General features: G+C 39.9%; 1 protein-coding gene across 1 annotated transcript; it reads left to right on the top strand.

Moving 5' to 3' along the window:
- The first annotated feature begins 214 nt into the window (after positions 1-214).
- On the top strand, positions 215-19,762 carry RTCB (RNA 2',3'-cyclic phosphate and 5'-OH ligase). The gene is made up of 12 exons (XM_004418073.3): positions 215-377; positions 1,993-2,071; positions 3,254-3,321; positions 4,953-5,052; positions 7,092-7,248; positions 8,835-8,991; positions 10,015-10,174; positions 11,533-11,708; positions 12,242-12,430; positions 13,115-13,225; positions 14,876-14,995; positions 18,666-19,762. Exons 1-12 carry the CDS (start codon positions 285-287, stop codon positions 18,771-18,773), a joined length of 1,518 nt encoding a protein of 505 aa, XP_004418130.1. The 5' UTR covers positions 215-284; the 3' UTR covers positions 18,774-19,762.
- Positions 19,763-20,350: the final 588 nt, after the last annotated feature.

Raw genomic sequence — 20,350 nt, forward strand, 5'->3', positions numbered from 1 at the left:
CTGGATCATACTAAAAACTACTGGATCTAGCTTAGCTTTTAGCCTAGAAGGGAATGACTAGCAAATATCCAAAAAGGTAAACACTAGAGGGCTGTTTAACTTAACGAGAGAAAAGCGATTGGTGCGACGAGTTTCGAGCCTCGGCGCTTGCCGTCGCCCGTCCTGCCGCGGAGCCGGCCGCGCCTGCGCGCTGAGCTCCGGAAGGCGGTGATTCGTAAAGCCGGACAGCGCGGCAGCTGCTGTGGAAAGCCGAGCGGGGAGTTTTCGCCACCGTGGTCGCCGCCATGAGTCGCAGCTATAACGATGAGCTGCAGTTCTTGGACAAGATCAATAAAAACTGCTGGAGAATCAAGAAGGGCTTCGTGCCCAACATGCAGGTGAGGCGGGGGAGCAGGAGCGGGTGGCGGGGCCTTCCCGGCTGGGGTCCCGCGGCGCCTCCGTGCCAACCTGGCCGCCTCCTCGCCCTCCCGACGCCTGGTGGGCCGTGGGTGCGCCCCCGCCCCCGGCAGAGTTCCACCCCACCGCACCCCACCCCGCTCCCCGGCCTCCGGGGCTGCCGACCCCGCCTCCCCACGGGAGAGGTCCCCAGACCACGAGGACCCACAAGCGGAGTGTGTCTAGGGAATCGGAGTAAAGACGAGATGGGCGTTTGCAAAGCGTTTTCACCCATGAGTCTCATGAACGCACCGTAAGATGTGTTCCATTCCTGAGCCTCGGAGACATTAGTGCTCTTTTATTGGGTGGCACAGCCAGTCCCGGGGATGGTTGCTGGGACTGGGGCGCAGTTCCTCTGAGTCATGCTGGACGTTTAGGTGATGTTTCCAGACCTGTGTTCGCTGGACCAAGTTTTTAGCATTCACTCATCCATGTGGGTTTCTAGTAAAACAGTCTTGTTCTTCGGAACAGCCTAGAAAATTCACAGGGCAGGGGGTTGTTTTTAATATTCGCTTTCCAGAAGGACCTTGAGGAACAGTCGGTGACACAGCTTCCTGTAGCCACCTAATAAGAAACTCAGCCAGGACTTGGTGTCCAGTGCTCTTCTTTTTCTCTGACCGGATGATGTATTCCAGATGGAGACTTGGGAGCCCAATATCAGAGGGTTTGAGAGCCTGGGCTCCCTGTGTCTCTCAGGCTTCATCTCCGTTTGTGCTTATTATTTTCCATTAAAGTGAAGAAAGAAGGCATTTAGGAGGTTTTCGTGCATATGTTGTTAAATGGTTTTTGAAATCCCTTAAGGTGCCATGCAAGTGCACTGAAGGTTTATGATCCTGTTCTTGGTAAAAGTTCCTGATAGCAGCTCCTTCATGGTATTTGATCACTGATAAAAATGTTCTGGCCTTTGGTATTTACATAATTATGTTCTCTGTTGCCTTTTGTATGCCTCTATTGTTAAGCTTCTTTATTCTCTTAAAATTATGTAAATTGTAGAACTGAGCACACAGCTACATAGCTACATGTTAAAATTTTTTTACTCATTATTTACCAAAGTGTAGATTTGTAAATCAGCGTAGGACACAAGAACGTGAAATGTGCTGTTACCTTTAGCACACAAAAAGTACACTAAGGTCAGATGACTACATTGTTATGTTTACAATTTGAGTTTTTGATTTGTCTGTTTCTGCAAAACCCATTGATACTTTCGAAGCACAAGAGTGCTGAGACCTTGTGGCCTTAGTGAGAGTGTAGTTGGAAGACTTTTCTTTATCACACGCACAGAAAATATTGTACCTGTTGAATTCTTAAATGTGCCTTTGAGAGGAGAATTAACAAAACAATTTGTGAACTTGGCAAAATACATTTTTAAGATATATTTAAAGATGGGTACATCTTGTAGTTTTTGATAGGAAGTTTTCTGCCTATTTAAGGTAACATGAAAGTGTTTTATAAAGAGTAAAGCAAAATGAATATTGCATACAGTGTTTATTTTCTGTCCAGTGCCTATACATCATGTTCATGTGCTCAGACATAGTTTTTCCTTTTCTTTGGTACCAGGTGGAAGGAGTTTTCTATGTGAATGATGCTCTGGAAAAATTAATGTTTGAGGAATTAAGGAATGCCTGTCGAGGTGGTGGTAAGTACATTAGCGTTTTACGTTGATAGTACAGGTGGTGTCTTCCCTGTGGTCTGAAAAAAATGGTAATTCAAATAATGATAATTTAAAAATACAAAAGGAATGACCAAGACTTGAAATGAGACCAAAAAAAACTTACTTATTTGTGATCACATTGTTAGCCACCTGGCCTTGTAGAAACCATTTGGAGCTGGGTGGACCTGGTCGTTTTCACAGCTAACCTTGGACAGTAATAACAAGAACTACCATTTATTGTGCACTTGATATGTGCCAGGCACTTTACTAGCTGCTTTACATAAATTATCTTATGTAATTCTTAGAGTAACTCTAAGAAGAAGATATTATTATTATCTCCGTTTTATAGAAATGTAAGTCAAGGCTCAGTGAGGTTAAGTAATTTTAGTTTGTCCAAGGTTGCACAGCTTCTCATGACAGAGCCAGAATTAAATCCACACGTGTCTGATTCCAAAATCTGTATTCTTAACCAGTACACTGGTTAGCCTCACTGGACTTCAGTTGTCTGTCTGTAAAAGAAAGTTTATTACACCTATTTGCAGAACTGTAGTGACATGTAGAGATAAATATATAAAGCTCTAATATAATGCTCTAATGGTGATGGTGGAATGGAAATCTAGTTTTAACCCTTTTAGTTTTTAGTTCAACAGACTAAGTCGCACCCCATTCCCCACCAGGGTATGCTGATGTGTCTAACATGACAGCAACCAAGTGACAGAGCTAGGAGTAGAACCCCTAACTCTCAATCCAGTGTTTTCCCAGTTCTTCCACATTGCCCTTCTTTGTCACTTACAATAAAACCAGTGTTGATTTTTTTCTATAAATAATATGAACTATTGAAAAGAATACATTTTTTATATTGACAACATAATGTTTAATAGTTATGTTTTACATATCCCAGTACAGTGTTTGCAAGCAACCCTGTTGTGGTCTGCACAGAACACTGACAGCATGTTTATGGTTATTCTAGTTGCCCTCACTAATTCCTGTGCGTGTGCTGCCTTCCAGAAGAGGCTCCCTCCCCACTTCCATCTCAGACATCCTTTATATGCTTTGTTGTTTTAGTAGTCCTAACCACTACCCTTTCATTCAGTGTGATCTAGAAACATATGAATATACTAAAAATCAAATGTGTCCTCTTTTCTAATATTGAATTTTTGTCTTCAGGTGTTGGTGGCTTCCTGCCAGCCATGAAACAAATTGGCAATGTGGCAGCCCTGCCTGGGATTGTTCATGTGAGTTTGTGTTCAGAGCTTTAATCATTTATATTTTCTCTTAGTCTAGATGTTTGTTTAATGGATGAATGGCCACATCCAACTGACAGTGGTGTCTGTGAACGTCTAGAAATAACCATGGGACTTAAAGAACTAATTGAGTCTGGATAACTTCTTAGTTTCTAGTTGCCTTTGGCTAGAATCTATAAGCACTAGAGAACCTTGGAAGTAGTGTTTGTTTTCTTGTTTCTTTGTTCTAGTACATCTTTATTCTTAGATCATTGTACCACCATTGAAAGTTTCACTGTGGCCCATTCAAGAGGATGATTAGAGAAAGAATGGAAAAAAGTTTAAGGGTTAGGACTGAGGAGAGGGAGAAAGGACAGTATAGCTATTCTGGACATGATTGGAAAAGGAGGGCGGGGGCGATAACAAGGATAGAACTGGATGGTACAAGTGGGCCCCCTCCACAGTCTAACGTACCCATTCCACTATTAGAGGAAGATGTTAAAATAAATCCATTCAAGAGACCTGGTTTTTTTTTCTTGCTGGGAAAGATTCTCTCTGAGCTAACATCTGTTGCCAGTCTTCCTCTCTTTTTTTTTTCCCCTCTCCAAAGCCCTAGTACATAGTTGTATATTCTAGTTGTAGGTCCTTCTAGTTCTTCTATGTGAGCCGCTACCACAGCATGGCTACTGACAGACAAGTGGTATGGTTCTGTGCTCGGGAACTGAACCTGGGCCGCCGAAGCAGAGCATGCTGAACTTTAACCAATAGGCCATCAGGGCTGGGTCTCAAAAGACACTTTTTTTTTTTTTTTGTGAGGAAGATTAGCCCTGAGCTAACATCCATGCTGATCCTCCTCTTTTTGCTGAGGAAGACTGGCCCTGAGCTAACATCTGTGCCAAGCTTCCTCCACTTTATGTGGGACGCCACCACAGCATGACCTGACAAGCAGTGTGTTGGTGCACGGCCAGGTTCCAAACCCCAGGCCGCCAGCAGCAGAGCGCGTGCACTTAACCGCTACACCACGGGGCTGGCCTCACAAAAGACACTTTTTGAGATCTTTATGCCAGTTACTATGCTTGGGGGAAAAAATGAAAAGATGTGGCTTGTGCATTTAAGGAACTCATAAGTGTCTAGGTGTCTATAATATATCCTTAACCATGTTTGACCTGCATCCTTCCTAGATCAGGATCCTTTTCTAGGCCCCAGATGTAGAAAGTATACAATATTCATAGCATCAAATGGATTACATTTGTCTATGTTGCTTAAACACTAAGGACCTGTATAAATTGGATATATTCCTCCTCTGAACCCGACACGACCATGATTTGTCAGTGTCTAAAGATCATCTTTAAAATGTAATAATACATTAAAGTTAGTGTGTAGTCCTCCTATATCACATTATACTGAAGCTTTTCTGCTTTCAGTTTCCTTAACGGTCAAATTTTATAAAAAGGTTTTTTCCTGCTATATTTAGCTTTATAGTAGGAGTTTTTACAGCTAATTTCCACCAATAGAGAAAATTTCATGAACACAGAATTTTGATTTGGGGAAGACTTCAGTCCACAGCCTGTTTGAGAATTAGTATCAGGTCACCAGGGTGCCAGGTTGTGACGGCTGTATTTCATTTTCTAATTCTCTTGCAGCGATCCATTGGGCTTCCTGATGTCCATTCAGGTTACGGGTTTGCTATTGGGAATATGGCAGCCTTTGATATGAATGACCCTGAGGCAGTGGTATCCCCAGGTAAGGTCACTGTGCACGTCTCCTGTCAGCTGTGTGGCTTCTTTTTGTGTGTGCGTTTCTCAGTCTCATATTCTATTATTTCTTTTCCTCCCATTTACTGAGAGAATTAATTGTGACAGAGGCTGTTGAAGTATCAAGTAAAGCATACATTTATTGAAAATTATTTGGGCCCCTACTGTATACCAGGCACTATCTAGACATTGGGTACAAAACAAACTGAAATACTTCCCTGGCAAATTATGTATCTTCTGTGTGTCGCAGTTACCTCTTGGGCACATTGGAGCTAATGATGTTACTTACCACATGGCATTAATGTTAAGATTAAATGAGTTAAGATGTGTAAAATACTTAGAACAGTGCTAGGCACACAGGAAGTACTTGGTGAGTTTGCTTTCATTATCGTCATTATTACTCACCTCTATTTGTATACATCTTTTCTACTGTGGGGTGCTGTCACTGAAAATATTTTACTAGAAGTAATATCTTTGCTTTCAGAGTCTGAAAAAAAAATGAAAGTTTAAATTATATCTTGAGAGTTCTGCCTGTAGCAATGGCAGTCAGGGTTGTTTAAGACTAATCGTCTGCCAAGAGTAACAAGAAAGGCTGGAAAAAATTTTTCAAAAATAAAACAAAAACAAAACACATCTATTTGAAAGCGTAGGAAAGCCGTTAAGGCAGTAAGAATTTGTGAGGCTAAGATCCAGAGGAAAAGCACAATTACGTGAGCCCAAGGTTTAGCACTGTTTTTCTCTTGAGGTAATGGCAGATTTCAATCTGTAAGGATATAGGTGATTTGAACAATCCGGGTAAAAAACTTGACATCTTGACCTCTAATATATGTGCATGCTTGTGTGTGCACACATTATGTGCATCCAAGAACTGTAGAATACACATTTTTTTCAAGTGCACACAGAATGTTTACCAAAATTGACCACATGTCCGTGCTGAGCCATAAAGCAGATCTCAAATTTCAAAGCATTGAAATCATAGAGCAGCAGTTCTCTAATTTTTTGGACTCAAGACCCCTTTGCGTTCTTAAAAATTGTTGAGGGTTGATTTCAAAAGGTTTTATCAGTGTTTACCTTACTAGAAATTAAAACTGAGAAATTTTTAAAACAATGATACACAAGTACATGTTTTGTTATCCATCAGAGCAAACAAGTTATCACATGTCATGTAGCCTTTGGAAAACTTCACTGTATACACAAGAGAATAAGTTTAAAAGGCCAAAATTTCTTAGCCTCATTATACAATTAGTCTTCTAGACCAGCAAGATCTTTGGACCACGCTTAAGAACCACTGGTAGATATTTCTAACTTAATGTTAAAAATCATTAACAATAACAACAACAAAAACTAGAAAACCCTCCCAAGTATTTATAAATTAAGCAATATGCTTTTAAATAACCCACAGGTCAAAAAAAATAATGGAAACTACAAAATAATGTTAACTACTGTTAATAAAAAATACTTATGTCTAAAAACTGTGGGTTACTGTTAATGCTATATTTAGAAGAAATACATAGCCTTAAATGCACAAATTAGAAAAGAAAAAGGCTAAAATATCATTGATCTAAGTATCTATCTCAAAAAGTTAGAGAAAGAACAACAAATTAAACCCAAAAAAGGTAGAAAAGTGGAAGTAATTAAAAGCAAAGTTAGTGAAATGATATACGATAGAAAGGATCAACAAAGCCGAAAGTTGGTTCTTTGAAAAGACTAATAGAATTCATAAACCGCCAACAAGAGTAATCAAGAAAAAAAGAGAAACACATAATTCACATTTTAATCTCTAGTCTAGATGTTACTCATTGTTCATTATTGCCTCCCTGGCCTACACAGTACCTTTAATATGTGTGTTACTTTAAATTGTTTTGATGTCATCAGACTTTACCTCAGAGAACCACTTTGTTGGCTACTTTAAAACATAGTTGTCTTTAAAAGGATGGCTATCTTTTAAACCCTGTATTAATGGTGGGACCGTAGGTAACAATGCCCTACCTGATTTTGCCAGTATCTGACTAACTTTTCTCTCTGTAGGTGGCGTCGGATTTGACATCAACTGCGGTGTCCGCTTACTCAGAACCAATTTAGATGAAAGTGATGTGCAGCCTGTGAAGGAGCAGCTTGCCCAAGCTATGTTTGACCACATTCCTGTTGGAGTGGGATCAAAAGGTGTCATCCCAATGAATGCCAAGTAAGAGCACAAGTTTCCAGTAAATAGAGTGAGAGCGATAATAACCACATGACCCTCACACTTATTTCCAGTAGGACTCTGAGGAGATGGAGATTGTTCAGTCACTTTTCAGGAAGTAGTAATGAATTGGTTTTTTAAGCATGAAGTCCAGCCCATTTATTATAGATATTAGTCAATGGATGTTCATTGTAACAGCCTTTGACCTATAGTAGAATTTAGAATAATATCCACTGACATTTATTGAGCTCTTCTTTGTGCAAGGCGCTGTGCTATAGTGTACGTGTATCATATCATTTTGTCTAGATAATAACCCTAATATCCCTAATTTACAAGAGAGGAAGCTGTAGTTTAGAGAGGTAATAGTAAATAAGCTAGTAAGTAAAGTTAGGATTCGAACTAAAGATGCTTTGGCTTCAGAAGCTGTATTCTGAACCCACTGCCTTTTTTCAGTGAATCGTTATTTATCCATGACCTTCCTTTTGGAATGATAGCACTGAATGTCTTCTTCGACTAAGATGTTATATATTTCCAAAGTAGAGAAATATAAGGCTACAGCATAACTGCCTTTGAGATAGCCATTGACTGTACTGTGTCATAGTTCATGTAAAGCTGTGCGCCTTAAACTTCGCAGAAGGGTGTGCTTAACAAGTATGTTTCTTTAACATCTTCTGTTCTATCTTTAAAATTCATGTGAATTTTGCATTCTGTTCAAATTTATTTACATACATTAATATTAAAGTGTTTTTAGCTATTACCTGTCACATTATACAACTCCCCTCCAACAAAAAAAGAAACTTGGAATAAAATTGATACACTCGGGAGATACTCATTCTGTGGTTTCATGTGGTCCCTGACATGTAGTCCCTGACGTATATTCCAAGCCCAACTTGGAAAAGCATACCTGGAAAATATAAATTCCAAGCATCTTTACAAATATTTTAGATAGGAATTGTGTCCTAAATCTCTCCTGGTAGTGTTTTGGAAGAGGGGTGGACCTTAGATGAAGATAAAGCTTTTTCCTTCTAGGAGTTTAATGTATTGTGTACCTCGGCTTCAAAATGCAGGTGCAATGAAGCCACATACTACTTCTGTGAAGAGGGGAATAGACCTTAAAATTTAACCTGTGTCACCTGAGAACATTTAGATAGCTTTATTTATTATTTGACTGTAATTTTTCATAAATTATTAATGAAGGCCAGTAGCTGTGGTAAAGTTAGTGGTAGATAGTGATATTTTATTATGGTTATCAATTTTCTTTATACTTAATCACCACCTTATTGAATTCAGGATCAGAGAGGCAAATCTAATGTAAATAAGATTTGAAAAGTACAGGGGGCTGTATAAATGTCAAGAACGATAATCATCTCTAATAGGGCATTTACTATGTAATATTGCAATTATTTATGTAACTGCTTGTCTCAAAAAACTAGAATTGCTAAGAGCATAAACTGTATCTAGCACAATGCCAGGTACACAAGCGGTAGTCAGTATATGTAGTGTTTTCTTCTGCCTTTTTGAGAAGTGATCATCCTTAGATTTTGATCTGCCTTGGCTCTGAAATGACCAGCACCTTATTACTCACTCAGAGACCTGGAGGAGGCTTTGGAGATGGGTGTGGACTGGTCCCTCAGAGAAGGCTATGCCTGGGCTGAAGACAAGGAGCACTGTGAGGAGTATGGAAGGATGCTGCAAGCTGACCCCAATAAGGTCTCTCCGAGGGCTAAAAAAAGAGGCCTTCCTCAGGTAACACTTTGTTTGGAGGGATGACATGTTCATTTTTTTAATATTTTTTTTGTTGGGGGAAAAGTCTGTCTTCTGTGTAGCAAATACAACCCCAGGTTTTTTCACATTATATCAAAAAGAACACAAATTTGTTTGTTTATGGCTCCTTCTTACTCTTAAAAAGCTATCAGGAGCTTGCAGATGGTCATAAAATTAAACAAAATATGGTGAATTAGAGTGGATGGGAGGAAAATAGGATATGATTATAAGACTTAAAAAAATTGCATATATGTTCATACTTGGACAGTCTGCAGATTTGGCGAAGGTTTTCTGGGGTCTAAGATGAAAAGAGATACCTTGTCAGTTCACGGTGTCTATGAGATAAGAATATACCAGATGTTTGAAATTTACAGCTAATTGTGTGTAATTGTGATGGCTTTGCCACTAATTCACAGTGACCTTGAGCAAGCGTCTTGTGCCTCTCTGGGTCTCGTTTTCTCATCAGAAAATTGGGATAGTTAAAACGGGCAACCCCTAAAGGCTCTTCAGCACTGCCAGTCTCTGGTTCCCAAAATCGTCTGTTAACTCCAGTTATGGGCTATATTCTTTCAGTGATGGATAATGCAGGGTGTCAGTGAACTCATGGATGTTTCAGAAATCATTTAAACTTGGACCTTGTGTAAGAGTCAGCATTCACCAGAGTTCATCCCAAAATTTGACCCTTGTCTCCACGATGTTTAAAATGTCCTATGAGCCATAAGATGGTCTGAGTTTGGGTTTATGAAGCTTTTAATATGTGTCTACCTCAAGGAGATAATGATACAATAAACTTCAGAGGCTGCTCTACATTATTTTTGTTGTGTGGAATATTGCTTTAAATGAATGAAGCATTTCTAAGGCTTAGAAATTTTTTTATTACGTAAAACACTATTTGTTTGGTTATTTTTTTGTTGTTATTCGTTGTTTTTACCTATTTGCTTTTTAAATGGATTTTTTTTTTAACTGGAATAGAAGCTATTTTATCAGACATTCTTACATTTGCAGTTGGGGACCCTGGGAGCAGGCAACCACTATGCAGAAATCCAGGTTGTGGATGAGATTTTCAATGAGTATGCTGCTAAGAAAATGGGCATCGACCATAGAGGACAGGTGTGTGTGATGATCCACAGTGGAAGCAGAGGCTTGGGCCACCAAGTAGCCACAGGTATATTCTGGGCCTCATTTTTGGCTTGGTGTTAAAATATACATTTTATGGGGAACTGTATAGAGATTTAAGAGAGAAAGCTCTGTAACTATACTGTGTATGTTTTTACCCTGGTTCTCCTAATTACCACTGTGACCTTGAACAACTTAACCTCACTGGGCCTTAACTTCCTTCTCTGAAAAAAATGGGAATGATAATTATTTCATATGGTGTTGTCGTAGGAGATTAAATGAAATAATATATGTAAAGAACTTGCATCAGTGCCTGACACTTAGTAAGAACTCAGTACATATTGGCTCTGTTGATTATGTTTACTTGGCTCTTTTTATTATGTCTTTCTGCCTGGCCTTGAAAGAGCAAGAAATACCTTAAATTATAGAGTATATGATGTATGCAAATATATCGTAGATATCTATACTGCAAGATTACGTGTTATAGTGGATTCAGTGAGGAAATAGGCAAGGACTCTGCCCCCAAATTGTCTCATGAGAGAGGTGTCATGTTCATTAAAAAGAAAAAGTAAAACCAGAAGGTAGTAATTGATAAAATAGAAGAGACAAATTGTTTAGGAAACAGACACATAACGTTCACAGTTTGGACAATCACACGTGAAGGACATTTATGACCAAAAGACAGCATGAACAAAAGCAGAAGGCAGGGAAATAGTGGGAAGGTCATTTTGGATGATTTGTAGGATGTGTGAAAGGATTTATGAATATATGAAAAGTTACATAGACACATGGAAATTATTATAAACTTTAAATTGTGTATGATAGTTCATCCTTGTATGTACATTTTATCCTATGGGAATTTAATAATTTGTGCCAGCCTGAGCTATTGGAATATTTAATCTAGCAAATATATGGAACATTGACTATATTTCTGAACTTTTTGCTGAGTACTTCTCTACACTTTGTCATGGTTTTCACTTTCCTGCAGAAGATCTAGCAACTTGTCAGCAGCTCTTTTATATTAAGTCCCTAAGAATTATTTTTAAAAACCATGATGGTAATAAAACGTATTCTACTACTTCTGTTCTCATTCATTCACTTGCGAGGAAAGGAGTAACTAAGACCATGTTGTTGCTGTTCATGTACACATCTCATTCCCTTACAAGTTCCTAGAGGGCACATACTGTCTTTGTAGCCCACGTAACTTGTGTCACAGCTCTGACAGAAGATTCTCCATAAGTATGTCTTGACCAAGCAAATAGATGAACTCAGAAACACTTTAAAAGGAAAGTTGTGTTTTACTTGTTTTTTCATAGAATGGGTTTGAATGTAGCCTACCTTTCTGCGGTAAATCTGAATTATAAAGGGAAAGCTGGCTGGTTTGGACTTGTGGCTCTCTTGTTCCAGATGCACTGGTAGCTATGGAAAAAGCCATGAAGAGAGACAAGATTATAGTCAATGACCGTCAGTTGGCTTGTGCTCGAATCGCTTCCCCAGAGGGTCAGGACTACCTGAAGGGAATGGCAGCAGCTGGGAACTATGCCTGGGTCAACCGCTCCTCCATGACCTTCTTAACCCGTCAGGTACAGTTGAAGTTGCTCTTCTGTTCCGAGTTATTCATGGTGAAGTTAAGTGCTTTAAAGCATAGTATAGTCAAATCAAAGCCTCTAGACTCTGGTTTTAGAAATTTATGTAATAAATATTTAAGATATTGGCAAAGTGTCCAAGCTTTTGGTGTCTCCTTAAACTAAATCAGCAGGGTATCAGGCATGGGGAATAAGGGAAGAAGAGAAGCCAGAATTATTCCTAGGTTTGCCTTGAGCTGCAGAGGTTAGAAGTGGCGTTCACCAAGATTCAGAAGGCTAAGGAAGAAGCAGTTCTGAAGGATGGCATCAAGAGTAGCCAAGCAGCTTTTCATCCAAAGTTGGAATTTATGGAGTGGAATTTGCTATGTGGTCTAAAAGACAGTTTTTGTCCCTTACATGAAGATTAGTAATACTGCTGTTTCTGAATTCTTAAAGCCCTCACTCCCTTCGGGAACAGACTAGCTGAAATCAGTCAGATAAGTTCTAAAGAGCTGGTTCTGGCTGCTTTTAACTTCAGCTTTTTCTCTTAGGCTTTTGCCAAGGTCTTCAACACAACCCCTGATGACTTGGACCTACACGTGATCTATGATGTTTCTCACAATATCGCCAAAGTAGAACAGCATGTGGTGGACGGGAAGGAGCGGACGCTGTTAGTACACAGGAAGGGATCCACCCGAGCTTTCCCTCCTCACCATCCCCTCATTGCTGTGGATTACCAAGTACGTACTAAGCCATTTGTGGTTTTAAGCAATGGGGGCATGATTTAGATAGTTCTAAATATGGATGAATTTAAACAGGAAAGCAGCAATTGTGAAAAGAAAATAATCTGTCATCCGTAAAAACAGTGATTTCCAGTCTTCTCTGAAGCAGTGACTGCCCCGTCATCTGGGCTTGCAGTGTGCTGTCCAAAAAGTGCTGCATGGAGAATATTGTACTTAATTAAGATGAATTAAGGTTATCTTTTCAAAGCCTTTGAGTGATTGGAAAATAATTACGATTAAACTCAGTCTTTCATTTTTCTTATCCTTCTGGTGTCTGGCTGTGATCGAGTTAGAAAGACCCTTAGCCTGCTCCCATCTCGCAGATGAGGAAACCAAAGCTGGAGAGGGCAGGCGCCCTGCTCAGGATGTTCTTCCTGCGAACGTTTCCCTGCATGTTTGAATTTTGCTTTGCTCTTAGATTGAGTCTGTCATCTGCTGCCTTCCTGGTCCTCACATTTTCACTCTCTTCCTCTTCTCTCCTCTCTCAGTTATCAAAGAATGCAAATAACGTCGTAATGTAGTTGTGAGAACAATGCGTTTTAGAGGCCCAGGTTTCTCCCACGGTCCTCCAATGCAAAGGAAAATCTAAATCTCGGGCATAAAAAGCTCATTTTAACACGTTTGATTTGTGTGCATCCTCAGCTTACTGGACAACCAGTGCTCATTGGTGGCACCATGGGAACCTGTAGTTATGTTCTTACTGGCACTGAACAGGGCATGACTGAGACCTTTGGAACAACCTGTCATGGAGCGGTAAGGAAAAGAGAAACTTACTTAGAAATGCTGTCTTCAGTTTAGTCATTGTTTTGCATTTTGACAGGTAAATGTACTTGATTGCGCATTAACAAATTTGAGGTTTGGGTCTGTTTTATCTTCTATGTGAGTTTATTTCCATAATATATGCTGTCTAGTGACCAACTGAGGTCACCTAGTATCTGTACCTTAGTGGGGTCATGGTAGGGCCAGGGACTGTTCCTCATCTCTGCAAGGGCACAAAATCCAGACTGAGAAATTGTCATACTAGCATAACTGATAGAACTTTAACTGATGCAAATGTGCATCACAGCTTATCTCAGCAATTTACCAGACCTAGTAATTTGCACAATTTATTCCTTATTGAGTGGGTTCACTGAAGATTTGGGGAATATGCCCTATTTGCAAATCAGAGCCCATGTGTAGTTTGCACACCTATTTTAACATATTGCCTCTTATCTTCTAAGCCAGGGGTTGGTAAACTTTTTCTATAAAGTGCCAGGCAGTAAATATTTTAGGGTTTTCGGACCACATGGTCTCTGTAGCAGCTATTTGATTGTGCCATTGTAGTGAAAAAGCAGCCATAGACAGCACATAAACAAATGGGCGTTGCTGTGTTGCAATAAAACTTTATTTACAAAAACAGGTGGTAGGCTAGATTTGGCCCAAGAACCAGTTTGCCAACCCCTATTCTAAGCCATCAGAGTGCTTAGCTAGTGATGGAGTGGAAAATAGAAACTGTCTAGAATACCTTCTCATAGGACAGACACTCACAAATATATTTACCCACACTTTTTTCTCTGATCCTTTCTCATTTCCAGCTGCCTCCAAACTCCTAGTTTTAACCCACTGATCAAAACCAGGGTCGTCCCACACATACACATTAGTAATGTCTGGGGGCATTTTTGATTGTCACAGTGGAGGAGGCGAGTTGTGCTACTGGCAGGATGCTGCTAAATATCCTATAATGTACAGGACAGTCCCCACAACAAAGAATTATCTGTAGATAATATACCAGATAATAATAATACCATAATAATAATACCAGAACCTCGGTAGTGCTCAAGTGGAGACACTGTTTTATAATTTTATTTATTTATTTTTTTCCCCAAAGCCCCAGTAGATAGTTGTATGCCGTAGCTGCACATCCTTCCAGTCGCTGTACGTGGGACGCGGCCTCAGCATGGCCGTTAGAAGCGGCGCGTAGGTGTGCGCCCGGGATCCAAACTGGGGCCACCAGCAGCGGAGCGTGTGCACTTAACCGCTAAGCCACGGGGCTGGCCCTGAGAAACTGTTTTAAATTGCAGAGAGCACAAAGGTTTTGTGATGACATACTGTTTACAATTAAAAATTAGTATACTTTTGCTGAATTGATAATTAATAGTAATTAGAAACACAAAACTAAATCTTGAAATACTAAGTGCTTTGTATAGATGGAAATTTGTTTTCCAAAAGGATATGATGAGGCTTATAACAAAAGGCACATAATAAGGTTGATAAAATAGAAAAAGATGTTTTTTAACTCTTTTTTAGTTTAAAAAGAAGTCAAGGAAAAAGCATATAATCCTAAGGATTTAAATAATTGCTGGGATTGAACATAAATTGTAGCTCAGAATTTATAAAGTGAAGTTTATTCCTTTCTTATTCCAGGGCCGTGCCTTGTCTCGAGCAAAATCTCGACGTAATTTAGATTTCCAGGATGTCTTAGACAAATTAGCAGATATGGGAATTGCAATCCGTGTTGCCTCACCCAAACTGGTTATGGAAGAGGTAAGTGAAGTTTTGATAAATATTCAGTGTAAAATTGTTTATGATTTATGCCAGTTCACTGGTAGAGACAGCAATTTTTGGTATTGCTAACAGAAGTTGTTGTTTTTAAAATAACCTCAATTACAGTTTATCATTGTCTTCTCTTTTGTTTGGAGATTAATTATGAGACAAATCCATAAGAATAATTTTTCTTTTTGTGTATAGTCTCTGTCTACATATTAAGCTTTAAAAATAGTTTGAGCTGACTCATTTTAACCTTTCTTTTGCACAGCTATATACTTACGTTTAAATTTGAAAGCAGATTTGAAAAAGCAGGGGGAAAATGTTTGGGGAAACAGTTTTGTTTGATTCACAAGGGAGCAAAGATTTTGTTTAAATTATATGTATGTATCTGTACACATATGTACATATTTAAATTAGAACCAACATAACTCATTTAAAAGGTTTAAGAGAAAAGAAAAAGTCATCCAGAAACTCAGTGCCCTAATATTTACCTCCTTTTGTAGGATATTTATTGCCATTTTTTTTCCCCTAAATGCTTTTTTTAAACTAGTTATAATCATACTTTACAAACATTTTGTAGTACTTTTTTTAATTTAGCACATTTTTATAAAATTGTTTGTGTCACTTTCTAATGATTGCTCAGTACCCATATTGGACATTTAAGAAGCTTCCAAATTTTTGCTACTAAAAAATTAAGTTGTAGTGAGTGTCTTCATGCATGAAGCTTTTTTCCCAGATGTTTTAATAATTAGAGTGAAATCCCAAAAGTAGGATTACAGAGTCAGAGTATGACAAAACCTTATTTTTTAATAACTATTAACTTTTCCCCTGATTTTAAGAATAACATGTTTAAAGTAAGAGGTTTTGGAAAATACAAAGAAGAAAACAGAAACCATCTAGAGTTCCACCAGCCAGAGATAAGCTCTATTAACATTTGCTATATTTTTTACTTGCATGTTTTACAAATGATTTTTTTCATTCACTCATTCAGCTAATACTTATTAAATATCTGCTATAGGTACTGTTCTAGATGCTGGGGATACTGCAGTGAACAAAACTAGCATAAATCCCTTCCTTGTGAAACTTACCAAATGTAAAATGTATAGTGTTAAATGTATAGTGATAGTTAGATGACGATAAGTACTACAAAGTAAAAATGGCGGGCCGGCCCCGTGGCTTAGCGGTTAAGTACATGCGCTCCACTGCTGGTGGCCCGGGTTTAGATCCCGGGCGCGCACCGACGCACCGCTTCTCCGGCCATGCTGAGGCCGCGTCCCACATACAGCAACTAGAAGGATGTGCAGCTATGACATACAACTATCTACTGGGGCTTTGGGGGGAAAATAAATAAATAAATAAAATCTTTAAAAAAAAAAAAAAGTAAAAATGGCCAGGGGGACAGGGAGCAGTTGGGGGTGGATACAGTTCTGATAGGGTGTAGTGAGGTGATGGTTGAGTAGGGACCTCAAGGGAATGAGGGAACAGGCTGTGTGGGGATCTAGGGGAAAGCTTTCTAGGCAGAGAGAACAGCTAGTGCAAAAACTGTGAGGTGAGACTATGCTTGGATGTTCAAGAAGCAGCAAGGGGGCCAGTGTGACAAGAGCAAGCAAGAGTGACATGAGGTCAGAGTTAGGGGGCACCACGTCATGTGGGTCTTTTGTCTTTTCTTTTACAAAAAGATTTTTGCTCTGACTCTGAGTGAGATGATGGAAAGACATTGGAGAATTCTGAGCAGAAGAGTAACATGATCTGACTAAATGCGTTTGCATGCTGATGAGAAGAATCTAGAAGAGAGATTGATGATGGGAAAAAGAGGAGGGAATTACTGGAGCAGTGTCGTCGAGTAGATGAGAGGAGATGGGATCTGGTGCACAAGTGGATGGGGTTGGTCTTTGCTAGGAGCTCAGATAATTCAACCTTAATAAAAAGAGAAGGTACAGATGCAGGTAGTCAGGAAAGATGGTGCGAGTTTATGGAGATTCTGTTCTGGTTGTTTCTATTTTCAGTGTAATAGGAAGTAGGGCCAGCAACTGAGAGTGAGGCTGCAGGAGAAAGTATGATATAGTCATCTAAGAGACAGAAAGAGGAATTGGCCTAGTGAAATTTTTGGTGATTGCCAGACAGCACCAAGGGCCCACTTTGGGCTAAATTCAGTGGTTAGATGTTTTTTTCAACTACATTCAACTGTGTGGCTGCAGGCATGAAATCGATGTTGAGTTACCTTTAATCAGGGTTGCAAGTATGGCACAGTGAAAGAAGTAGGGTTCTTGAGGGTGTTGCAAAGGGATCGTAAGTCTCATGGGGTTAAAGGATTGTTGGAGATGGAGCATAAGGGGGAGGGAGCTGGAAACCTGGGCTGTGATCAGGAGCCTGGGTACTTGAAACTGAGATTATAGAGGAGTTGTAATCATAGATAATGACAAGTTCTGGGGTATGACCCTGGAAGTGAGTGGCTGAGGTAACAGGCATTGAAAGAGCAGACATCAAGGAAGTAAGAAGCCACGGTACTGGAAGGATTGTCTTCTGGATTCTGAAATCACTCAGAACTAGAGCAGGAGAGAGTGACAGTGAACCAGGAACTAGAAATCTTCAAGTAATGATGGGGAGTGATTCAGACTCCAGCAGAGAACTGCAACAAGAAGAGGTAGTATAAATGAAGGTGGTATAAATGAAGACTGCAGGACTCAAAACTGGGAGTGCTTAGGGAGGACGGACAGAGAACGGTCTGGAAAGATCTGTGAAGAGCAGGGACACCTGTCCCGCTTCTGGGCCTAAGGGCATGACCCAATTTGGGAGAGAAAATAGCTACCACTTCAGAAAGTTGGAGGCAGAAGTAATATCCTCAGGGGAGATCCATGTTTCAGCAGGAACAAGAAAATGAAGGGAATGTTCGAAGAAGGGAAGAAGGAGGGGATTCTGCTCTTGACTCAGTGGAAAAGTTTCAGAAATTGGAAGGGATGGGAGATGGGCTAGAAAGGGGTATGTACAGATCCCTATGGGAATCAGTCTGGGAGGCCTAAGATTCCTGTGTTGACATGAATGGGGATAAAGGGTGTGTGTGATGAGATTCGTTCTGATGGTGGCAAGACGGTGAGCATGGGTAGGAATGCAGGGGGAAGGTCTTGCTAGAAACAGAAATAAATTGTGTGTGTGTGTGTACATAAATATACACATATATACATACACACATATAGTGTTAGTTATAGTTTACTAACTCTTCCTTATTGTGAAGGTCATACATGTTCATTTCAGGAATTTTGACCACTGTAGAAATATATAAAGAAAGAAAATCAGAATTGCCAATAACTCCACCATCCAAAGATAATTACCACTAACAGGATGGTTTGGTTTATTTCCTTCCAGTGAGGTATTGGTGTGTATGTTTCATTTAGTTACATTTACTGCTTTTCCTAGTTATACAAGTGAGATATATTCTTTGGGGAAATTTTGAGAAATACAGAAAAAATAAATGAGAGTGTTTATCTTACTACGCCCTTAAAGCACTGAGCTCTTAATCATCTTTTTAATCTTTGCTTATTTGATAGGCAAAAAACAAAAACCCTCAGTATTGTTTTAATGTGCATTTCTTGAATTACAAGTGAAGTTTAATGCCTTGAAAGATTCCATCTTACCTAGACTTTTACAATGTGTAACTCCTCCCCTGCAGGCTCCTGAGTCCTATAAGAACGTGACCGATGTCGTGAACACCTGCCACGATGCAGGGATCAGCAAGAAGGCCATTAAACTGAGACCGATTGCTGTCATCAAAGGATAGAACGCTGACCGTGGCCACCAGACACCACTGACCCTCACTGACGTGGACGTGGACGTGGACTGAAACGCTCCTCAGACATCAGCCTTGACAGACCTGACAAGTTCCAGAGTGTGCAGCTGTAACTGCCCGTTCCAAAATGGCTGCCGCAGGGGTCTGCCACCTCAGGAGCCAGTGTTGTAAAATAGCCTTCTGGGGGAGTAGTGTTGCCCCTCCCTCATTGTCCCACAGATTTCTAGGAAAACCTATTAGGAGGTGGGGATAGGTTAAGAAACTGCCTTACTCGGTCATACAAGTCCTTAATCGTCAGAATAAACTTCTTTACACAAGCTCTGTTTACATCCCCAGAGATGTCATGAAGAATATTTTATTAAATAGGAAGGTTTTGGAATGTTGTCCTTTCTGCCCTCCTGTCGTCACTTTGTCCATTCATCCACCCATCTACCCCCTTCACCTGCTCTGAGCAAAACCCTGATTCCACTCTTTCTTGGCTAGCACCCAGGGGGTCATATCAGGACATTAGATGAATGGAGAACAGGACACATTGAGGAGGGAATGTGTGGAGGTGTAGGAATAGGAACCCAAAAGAGCAAATAATTTTTCATAGACTTGCTGCCTTTCTCAGTCTAAATATTAGGCAGAGTTTTGACTTACCTGCCAAATGGCATCAGCTAGTATCTGACCTTAATTAGGCCTGGTCTGGCAAACTTTTCTTGAATGATAACCTACACAGCAGCAGCAGAGAACCCTCACGTAATACTGAATATCTTCACTTTAGGATTGAATTATTATAAAAGTATTAAGTGACCACAGCTGTGACATTAGTAGTCGGTGTGTTGACAGGTTGACTAGTCTTGTGCCACTAATCAGATTTCATGTTATGTACTGTGACACCTCGAAGATGTTCAAGTTATAGATTACTAAGGCCTTGGTTGAGTGCCATGAGCCAGTACAATAGAAGAATCTAATAAAGTTGCAATATGTTGTTTATATTTTGTGCTTAATATCTTATAGCTTAGGACAATGAGTATTTGTACTTGATCCGCTTATATGTTGCTGTTTTCTGATTTTCTCCCAGGTTGCTTTCAGAGACACGCCCTAAAAAACCTTCTTTCCTAAAACTTATCCCTCAACTTATAATAAAAACCCCCATGGGAGTATCTGTAGATGCTGTTTGGAAGGCTGGAGAAAAGCAGACTTCCTCTGAAAATGTGTGATGTGAAATAGCATACCACGTCTTTTGAGCACTCAGTAACTCCCATAAAGAAGTTAGGGATCTTAATGCAATAATGATAATGCCTTCAGGTTGGACCAGTTTTTGACTGTTGTGCACAGATGACCTGAGGATGCAAGTTACCAGTGAACGCTGGGGGACATTTAACAAGGAGAAACAGGCTTCTGGCAGGTGCTACGCTCTCCAGAGCCGAGGTGACATTGGAGTGTCTGTGTAGCCTCCCTCTAACTGCGCTTGCCTAATGACATGTCATCTGAAACTAATTCAAAGCAAGGTCCACTCCCCAAACCAACTGATGGTAGTGCAAGAAACGCTGTGGATCATCTTAAATACATACGTTAAGTTT

This window comes from Ceratotherium simum, chromosome 25 (genome assembly GCF_057802395.1).
Source record: "Ceratotherium simum simum isolate JZ-2026a chromosome 25, ASM5780239v1, whole genome shotgun sequence".
NCBI lineage: Eukaryota > Metazoa > Chordata > Mammalia > Perissodactyla > Rhinocerotidae > Ceratotherium > Ceratotherium simum.

Coding starts and splice junctions, on each gene's coding strand:
- RTCB (XM_004418073.3), top strand. CDS start 285: ATGAGTCGCAGCTATAACGATGAGCTGCAGTTCTTGGACAAGATCAAT. Junction 11,709..12,241: donor TGACCTTCTTAACCCGTCAG/GTACAGTTGAAG, acceptor TTTTTCTCTTAG/GCTTTTGCCAAGGTCTTCAA. Junction 13,226..14,875: donor GAACAACCTGTCATGGAGCG/GTAAGGAAAAGA, acceptor TTCTTATTCCAG/GGCCGTGCCTTGTCTCGAGC.